Genomic DNA, 9,998 nt, shown 5'->3' on the forward strand with positions numbered 1-9,998 from the left:
ATCCGAGGGTCCTCTGCAAAGCTTAACTTAAGTGCCATCACCCCGAGCCACCTGTGCCACATCCCAGAGACTACTTTGTGTTTACTGTGCACGGATGTATTGTTTACCCGTCTAGTTGTGAGTTATGGCCCCTGTCAAGATGTAAGCTCCTTTAGATTAGACTTCTGTTTTGTCTTGAGATGCCCAGTGCCCAGATCAGGACCTAGCATGTAAGAGATGCTTCACAAATACCTGCTGGCTGATACAGAAAAATAAATCTAGATTCTGACAATTCATTCTATTCCTACTCACCACTCCATTTCTGTAGACCATTAACACAATTAGTATTAGTGGCATTATAGAATCCCACATAGACACACATCCGTTATACCAACAAATATTCCTGCCCACTGGCTCATCTCCACTTTACATGGCAAGGGCATCAATTAAGCACAATTTCAATATAACTAAAGTCTGAAAGCAGAAAGGAGAGGAACCCACAATAGCATTGTAAATCATAAAAACTGAACATAAAAGACATACTTTACCTGCCAGTTTAATATCTCCTATCCGAATGATATGTGGCCAGTGCTGGAGCGTTTTAGCAAAAAAAGGGTTGGTCACTCCTAAAATAACTGAGGGCCTAGATTTTTTTCCAAAAAGACAAAAGAAAAAACCACAAGAGGTTTAATTAGTACAACAAAGAGACTTTGAAGACAACAAAGACACTATTGAAACTCCTTTATTCCAAAAATGAGGGTAAGATGTAACCCTGCAATAAATCTTTTTCTTCCCCTTAGTGATACGGATCACTTTTTAATAAAGTTATACTTAAAAAACAAAGTAACTGCTTTCTGGTAACCAAAAATGAATAGCGTCTAGCAGAAGTGTCATTTTTCCTATAGAGTAAATGTCATTTTGATCTCTAAAATGAAAAGAAAAAACTAAAAAGGAAAACTGCAACCTATTATTCATGGATGCCAATGAAAAGTATTCCATAAAATATTCAAATCAGGTAAGAGCTCATCCAAAGAATGATCTTTCACAAACAAGATTAATAAATGGGACAAAAAGTAGATGAAGACCAATAACACAAACAATACAGAAAAAGCACATCAACCAGAAAAAAAAAAATCTGCCAATTATTAGGTGGTGATACTCCAAAAAGGAAGAAGGGTGTCTATGACAAAAGAGAGAGCAGAAGGAAGTTTAAAAGGGGACCCAGACAGAGGACATGGCTGGAGCTATGATGTTAAAATTTACAGAAAATGTTCATAGGAGGAAAAAATACTGTTCAAACAAAAGTCTGCAGGTTCATATATGATCCCTTTTTAATTCTTCTTCAGACATTGGAAGCTGATGTCTATTAATGTTTATTCATTTCAAAATAAAAAATGTTAATGAGAATGTTTTTCACATTCCAAGGACTTTTTCAGGTTTTTCAAACTTTGCCTTTTCTGTAGCACCTGACACTCTTGCTCATCTCTCCCTACTCCTGGACACTCCTTCTTCTCTAAGCTGTTTTGTTCCCTGCTCCCTGCCCGAGTAGTTCTCCTGATGCTCCTTTACTAGACCACTGCCAAGATCTCCCCCTTTCAATGAGGTGTGCCCTGGCACTCTGACCTGACTCTCTTTTCTCTACATTCTCTCACTGGGCAACCTCCCCAACACCCATGGGTTTGCTGATCATGTCAATGCAGACATCCAGGCCTGACATCTCTTGGCTCTCTATGGTCTCCTACCACCAACTGCCTATTGGACATTCTTAATTTGACTTCCTGCAGGCATCTCAAATTCAAAATGCCCTATTATCCTACATATAGCCAGCCGCCTTCCGAAATTCTCTATAACTACTTTCCCTTTTTCTTGTTCTTTTTTTAAACTCTTATCTTCTGTCTTAGAATCAATACTAAGCATCAGTTCCAAGACAGAGGAGTGGAAAGGTAAAGGTAATTGAGGATGAGTGACTTGCCCAGGGTCACACAGCTAGGAAGTATCCTGAGACCTGACTTGAACTCAGACCTCCCTCTCCAGGTCTGGCTCTCTATCCACTGCTCCCACTACTTTCCTCTTAATACAGGTTTACAACCCTGAAGTGATCCTTGAAATCTCATGCCCACTCACCTCATGAATCCAAATCAATTGCCAGATCTTGCTGTTTCTATCTCTATCATCTCTTGCCTTCCCTTAAGTCACACAGCCAATCCCCTAGTTCCGAACCATATCCTGTAGACTATTGCAATCGTTTCCTAACAGACAGTCATGCCTCTCTCTATTAAGATTTCTGTTCCCTATTGTTGCCAACGTGATTCTCTTAAAACACTGACTGGCCTGACCATGTTGCCCTCTCTCCCTACTCAAACGCCTGGGGCTCCCTATCACCTCTGGGATCCAACCTAAAGTCCTGTGGCATTTAAAGTTCTTCACCGCCTGGCCCTCCTTCTTACAGCTCATTCCTGCTCTGTGCCTGCAATGGCCCAGCCACGCTGGCTCCCTGCCATGAACACACTCTGTCTCTCCAGTCCGCCTCTTGAAATCCATGGTTTTCATCAAGACCTGCTGCTGTCTCCCCACTGCCAAGGTCAGCTTGTATCTGCCTAGCATATGTTCTACGTGCATGCTGTCGCCATTTTTTCAACATAAACTCCCTTAGGACAGGGACTGTTGGGGATTTTTCTTTGCATCCGCAACACTTGGCACAGGGCAGGCATGTAACGAAAGTTGTGGACTGAACAACTCTCTCTCTGTAAGTCCTCCCTTGTGCCAGGTTCCCTTTACTCCTTTCTTAATGATCCAACGTCTGCTAAACGGTCACTTTTACACCATTTCTTACACACAAGTCATTGCTGGCAACATCTTGCCATCTACTGCCTCTACTTGCATCTACTTTCCTCTCCGCTGCCTTTTGGGTTACCCACAATCGAGACGCTTCAGAGATTGCTGCCTTCTGGAATTCACATTCAGAGAACATACGAGAAGTGTGCCAAGATAAACAAGATGAATATTTGTTTCAGAGAAAAGTTAGGGGTCACCGAAGCACCAGACATTCCCTAAATGCAATCCAAGCCCCTCTTCCTGTGGATCCAGTTCAGGGTCTCTCTACAATGTCTGCCTAGACTAACTGCACTAATGGACCCACTCCAAGGCATTACACCCAATGTAGGTGTACATTCAAGTCAGAAAAACAGTTTCATTCACCTGAGTTTCCTTATGTGACCTTTTGGGTGGCACTTAAATTGTCATGAGAGGCAGCTAGGTGGTGCAGTGGATATCTTTCTAAGTTCGAATCTAGCCTTAGACACCCATTAGCTGTGTGATCCTGGGCAAGTCACTTAATCCTGTTCGCCTCAGGTTCCTCATCTGTAAAATGAGGAAGGAAATGGCAAACCACTTAAGTATTTCTGCCAAGAAAACCTCCAATGGGTGTACAAAAAGTTGGACATGACTAAAAAACAACAAGTGAATGGTAATGAATCCCATTTAGAGGCTCTCAAAGCAACATCATCCACAAACAGGGGGTACCCAGGTGGTGTCACCATCTCTGAGGAAGCATCCTTCCATCATGACTCAGCCCTGAACATTCTCCATGCCACTGGAAGATCCCTTTGGGAAACATCAATCTCTGCCTTATGACTTGCTCAGGGCTGATAATCAGAGGACAACTCAAAACAATCTAGCAAGGATCTGTCTGATCTTAACATCACCAGACAACAACCTAGAGGGAAGTATTTTATTCTGCCTAATTAAAAACCTTTTGATTTAAGGGCCAAACAATAAATAAGTTGAGATCCTGTCTTCTTTACACCTTTCACTTAACTATACAACTTTAAAAATGTAGTTTGTGAAAGTTATAATGTCCCTTTCACATCCAGAAACCCCTCCAGACAGAGTGGCTCAATCTTCTGAAGACTTTGTGGGTTGGTAGTAATCTATATACTCTCCGTCACTTCTTTTGGTCCTCCATCAATATTTTTCCATGCATTTTTTTTAAACCTTTACCTTCTGTCTCAGTATCAATTCTAAAAGGCAAGGGCTAGGCAACTAAGGTTAAGTGGCTTGCCCAGGGTCACAAAACTAGATAGTATATGAGGCAAAAGTTGAACCCAGGACCCTTCCAACTCCAGGTCTGGTGCTCTATCCACTGTGCCACCTAAGTGCCATGCACTCCCCTTTCAGATATGATGAGGATCAATTCCTCAATGACCTAAAAAGTATGTCCCCTCCAGTATGGATCTCCTTGAGCATATCTGGTATGTTTCAGTTGCTCCTTCCACCTCCATTTTCTTTTGGGACATTTCCATTTCCTCAGGTAGAAATGGGGACTCAAGGTCAGCAATACTCTGTTGGAATCCAACCTCTGATACTTATGAGCTATGTGACTATAGGCAAGTGTCATATTCAAACTCTGGGGGTTGAGAGTCTCACCTTGATTGACAGGTGAAGACAGTTGGAGACATTGGAATGTTCCCAGATGCCGTGAGGACAAGAGGAAAGGCAGTTGGCCAGAGGACATAAATACCCTGTCAGCCTTCTGACAGGGGCTTTTGGGCTTTTGGTTTTGGGAGCTTTGGCCTGAAATCCTTGACCTCGAACATTGACCTGATCTTGGAAGTTTGACCTGTGGATCTGATCCGTGGGTCCTCTGGTTTTCTCTGAATTCCTCCTAGATATTTAGATACCTGAACCATCACTTGATATTTAGGTATCCCAGTCCTGGGTGGGAACCGGGAAGAGGGAAGGAGAAGAAGCAGAGGGAGGTAAGGGAGGTATTTCCTGACGGCTGTAGGACTGACATAACAACTGGCAATAAGAAGCTGAGAGGGATCATCAATATCTGTATCAACCAAGCAGATTGCTTTCTCTGGTTTGGCTGTGACCAAGCTGAGCCAGAGGAGGTGAAGAACAAGAACTCCAGCATTACTGAAGCAGCCTACAGTTCTGAGGGATTAGTGATCATAGCCATTAGTGACAGGGTCTCCCATCCCCAATCTGTTCCTGATTATTCCTTTCCCTTATTAACATCTAAAGATAAAGATTATTAAGTACCTTCCTGAGTACTTATTACATCACAACTCTTGGGGAGGGAGCAACGCAGTCAGATGGAAACGTTATCCAAGGCTAATAGAGCCCAATATTAATAATTAATCCAACCCCAGGTGGGACCTGAAAGGGTTACCCATCCACCTGACCTTTAGGGATCCTGCCTGGGCGCTGTTATTGAGAAGGGGCAGTTATTATAACATTCAGCTGAGTGGCAGGACTCGGGCGTCCCTGCACCAGCCATAAAGGGAATCCAAAGCACAGCTTCCCTGATTAAGATACTCTATAATAACTAGAATATAGTCAAGACACCTTCTTTTATAACACAAGTCACCTAATCCCTGAGGGGCCTCTGTTTAACTTCTTCTGTAATATGAAGACTTTAGGCTCAACTTCTAAGGTCTCTTCTACCTCCTAATCTATGATCTTAAGAAATGGTAACGCTCCTCAACAATGTCAGTTGCTTTATTTATCCTTTTCCCATTTTCAGCAACAACAGCTAAGTTGAAGCTATTTTAGTTACACACTAGCTTCTCTTCTAATTTGGTTTAATTTTTTTCTCTACAAATTGATTGCCTAAACGAAAACAGCTTATTCTTCAAAATATTCCTTGTTGGTATGCAGCTATTTCTTCTCTGAGGAGAAATGGTTGTATTTATTTCTAAAATGTTCAATGTTTGACATACTTCTTAAAGTTATTCAAATATACAGGTCCAAGGTTTCTGCTTACAATCCTTTGGTTTTTGTTGTCTCTTGACCATGAACCACATTTTTCAAGGTATTTTTGAATCAAATTTTCCTATACTCTGCCTTTATGCTGATGTCTCTTAAGTGTTCAAAGAAAGTGTACATTGATTTAATTTGGAAAGTCTGAGCAAGTTCTTTTGTAGAATTTCTCAGCCTCCTAATTTTCTGCTCTAGATGTTGGTATACAAACTACAATGCTCTTCACAGTAGTCTTTTTGCTAATGTTCATCACGAGCACCATAAGGCAAAATTAACAAATGCCCCATGAAATAATGTCTTTTGTTGCACTGGGGCAAAAATGAAAAAAATTCTCTATACTTTTTAAAATTTCATTTCATCTCTAAGAATGACTTGTGAAACATTCTTCCATTTGGTGCAACTTCTTTTTGCCTTCTCATTTGCTTTAAAAGAATGTCCACATTGTTGGGATTCATTTCTTTGACTCAGTCACCAGGCAAGAATCTCAGATTTAGAGGGGGTGTCCCTCGATTGGGAAACAGGTGAACACATTGTGGTATCTGCTGGTGATAGAATACTGCTGTGCTGAAAGGAATAATGAACTGGAGGAATTCCATGTGAACTGGAACAAACTCCAGGAAGTGATGCAGAGTGAAAGGAGCAGAACCAGGAGAACATTGTACACAGAGACGGATACACAGTGGCACAATTGAACATAATGGACTTCTCTACTAGCAGCAATGCAATGATCCAGGACAATCCAGAGGAAGAAGAGAAAGAACACTATCCACATTCAGAGAAAGAACTATGGGAACAGAAATGCAGAAGGAAAACATAGAATCGATCATGTAGTTTGATGGGGATATGATTGGGGATGTAGACCCTAAATGATCACTCTATTGCAAATAATAATATGGAAAAAGGTTTTGAACAATGATACATGTAAAACCCAGTGGAATTGCTTGTTAGCTCGGGGGGTGGGGGGGAGGAAAGAGGGGATGGAAAGAACATGGATCATGTAAACATGTCAAAACAGCTTAAATTAATTAATTAATAAATACATGAAACTTTAAAAAAAGAATCTCACATTTATCATATACCCAATTAAGTCACTCTTTGTAGATAGCCTAAAACTGTGGTTTTCAGTATTCTCTGCCACTTTTCCCACTATTCTGCCTTCAGCACATGATTATAAAGCTGTGCCTACTGGAAATTAAATTCTCCATTTATAGACAATAAGGTTATCAGAACAAGTCACTAGGACAGGTCTTTCCAACATGGCAGAACTTGCCAAGGCTTATTGTATGGTAACACAAACTCCAAAAATCCAGACATCTCCATGTCAGAAAGAGATACTAAAGTGGAACTTTAATGTTGAAACAGCAATAGGAGGCTCTTCCACTAATGCTACAAAAATATATAAACCATAAGTTCATCTTAGAAATGCTAAGAATGATAATAATAACTGGCATTTATAGAGTACTTTTTAAGAACCACAAAGCATATTTTTGTTTATGTTTGTTATCTCATTTTTATTTTTTATCTTATTTGGTTATTTGTTATATCATTCGGTACCCACAAGAACCCTGAAAGTTAGGTGTTACTATTATTAGTCCCATTTTACAAATGAGAAAACTGAGGCTGATAGAGGTTATATAATTTGCCTAATCCTATTTGACATACATTTACAAGTCTTAGCAACAGAATGAAGCAAGGTGATACTGTGGAAAGAAAAAAGACTTGTCTCTGGAGTCAGGACCAGGGTCTAAATTTTGTCTATAAAACTGGCTCTCTATCCACTGCTCCCACATTTAACCTCCAGGGGCCTCAGGGGAAGTACTTAGAAGCAGAAATGCAGATATGGTCTGAGCACCTGGAGGCTAGCTAGACCAATCACAGCCAAGGACTGTAGCAGAACATCATGGCCCTGGAGAAACAGTCTACAGTGGCCCAGGTGCTAAAAAGGCAAACAAGTTCACGTTGTTGGTCAAAGTGCGGGGAGCTGACCATCTACCAGGCTTCCCACTTCTGGGTGGAGAAGTAAGTGTTTGGGGGCGGGAGGGAAGGAGTGGGTGTGCAGGATGAGAGAGTCATTCATCTTCACTGTAGAACTTATTTGGAGCACATCTGCTTCTCTGATACTGGGATTCTAGTTGGAATAAGCCCATCAGGTGAGGAAGGATTGTGACATAAGAACGGAAAGAAAAAGAGTTGGTGAAACATTCCTGGGAAGCCCAGAAGATAAGGAAGTTCGGAAGAGCCTCCGGTCTAGAAGGGCTGTTTCATTACTACTGGGTTAAGTTTAACACATACTTCTATAATGACAAGAATTCAGTGTAATACACAATCCTCCCTGCGGCAAATTGGGTACTAAAATATCTCTGTTGGTGTTAAGTTTCTCAGGAAAGCTAAATAACAAGAGGAGACTGGAGCAGATAAAGAGCCTCTGTGGGCCCTGGTGGCTCAAGAGCTGAAGACTATGAAAGACATGAGAAAGAAGGAAAGGAACAAGCGTTGGTGATGACCAAGTTAAAATGTTTCTATTGGCTAGTGCCATAATTCTAAACCTCGAAAAGCTGATAACCAACCAAAAGAAAACATTAACAAAAGAGCCAAATAGAATATAAAATCAACCAACATTTGCACTGTCATATACAGCCAGCGGGAATAAGGACAAATTGAATGAGAAGCTTAAAGTGATAAGTGCATCAGAGAAAGTCACCTATGATATACAAGAGAACTGTACAAAGGCAATGTCAAAATGGTGTTCATGTAAATGCTCATGGTTACTAACTCTGCTCACGATTAGGTAAAGATCTATGGTTAAAATAACAATGTTTTCTAAGTTAATTTAGATTTAATGCATTATCGGCAAAGTGCCTGATCTCACAGAATCATAATGCCATTACCAACTTCATTTGGAAAAGTAGACTGGCAAGAGTATAAGAAGCATCTGATGAAGAAAATCAGGAGGGTCCTTACCCATCTGATTTCAGTACATGCGGTTTAAGTCATAATTATCAAAACTGCTTAATTCTAGAAGTCGAAAAAAGCCAATAACAGAATATATTAGAGAACACAGAAACACAGGTCAGTGTGTATGAGGTTAGTGATCAAACCAGAAGTGGAAAAATCTGAGGAAAGGAACCAGTATTCAATAAAAACAGCTGTCAAAATTGAACAGCTAACACAGGAAAAAGTGGGTTTTGAAGAATAACTTACTAACAACACAATGAATTCTTACTGAATTAAAGATCTAAGAATATATAAGATATAAGAAAGAGAGATAATAAATTTGCCTCAGCTGGGAAGATCGGGGTCATTCTGACAGAACAAATGGAGGAAACTACAAACAATATTCATGGATGTGATTCTATAAAAGAATTTTGCAAAACAAAGATAAATTTTGTAAAGTTGAAAGAAGGAAAACAAATTGGGAAAAATATCTGCAAAGAACACATCAGATATAAATGATAAAGAACTATTCTGCAACTCTAAGCTACATACACCCCAATGACACATTAGTCAAAAAAGGTAAAGAGATGATTTTCAGAGAAAGAAATACAAACTGTGAATAATCCCATGAAAAAATGCTCAAGGTCTCCATGAGAAATGGATCTAATGAGAACCTCGGGACATCATTTTACACTCAGTAAAGAGAGAAAAGGTGGGAAACCACAAACTGATGAAATTCAGTGATAACAGTTTGGTAGGGAGAAAGCCCCCTATTTTTGAGGGACACATCACAAAATGAAAACTTTCTGACCTCGGGCACTCGATTGCTAAAACTTTATCCTGAAAATACCATAAAAAGCACCCCTCCCCCCACCAAAAAAGAGACTTCTCTTCACCAAAAAATTGTGCTTTACTCATCTTTAATATTATTTTTATTGATGCCTTCTGTTTTATATCACATTCTTCTCTAAATCAGTCCCCTTCTACTTCCCTGCAAGTCACTCATCATAAGATTCATCAAAGATGTTTTTAAAGAAAAGAAAGATAACCCTAGGCATCACACTAACTCTGTCAGACTCTGTATGCCACATTCCACATCTATCCTCCAGCCCTCTTCCCTGTCCACTGCCATGGAGGGAAGGAGATTCTCCTTAGTATGGGGAAGGGTGAGTAAAGGAGAGTAAGTTAAAACTATGGGATATTATAATATTGAAAATGATCAATAGAAAACAATTAAAAAAGATCATCTGGGCATGCAGTGACATGAAACAAGATCAATGGATCCCCTACCCCACAACTCTGTGGAAAAGAACGGGGGG

The 9,998-nt window shown here is 40.2% G+C and overlaps 1 protein-coding gene across 1 annotated transcript in view; it reads right to left on the minus strand.

The window, feature by feature from the left end:
• Positions 1-9,998, minus strand: part of DENND6A (DENN domain containing 6A) — a 63,133-nt gene that overhangs the window by 16,002 nt on the left and 37,133 nt on the right. The window contains exon 12 of the mRNA XM_044658713.1: positions 528-622. Within this exon, the coding sequence (XP_044514648.1) occupies positions 528-622 (95 nt within the window). The remainder of the gene's footprint in view (positions 1-527; positions 623-9,998) is intronic.

The sequence above is a fragment of the Gracilinanus agilis genome, chromosome 1 (assembly GCF_016433145.1).
Source record: "Gracilinanus agilis isolate LMUSP501 chromosome 1, AgileGrace, whole genome shotgun sequence".
NCBI classification, from domain to species: domain Eukaryota; kingdom Metazoa; phylum Chordata; class Mammalia; order Didelphimorphia; family Didelphidae; genus Gracilinanus; species Gracilinanus agilis.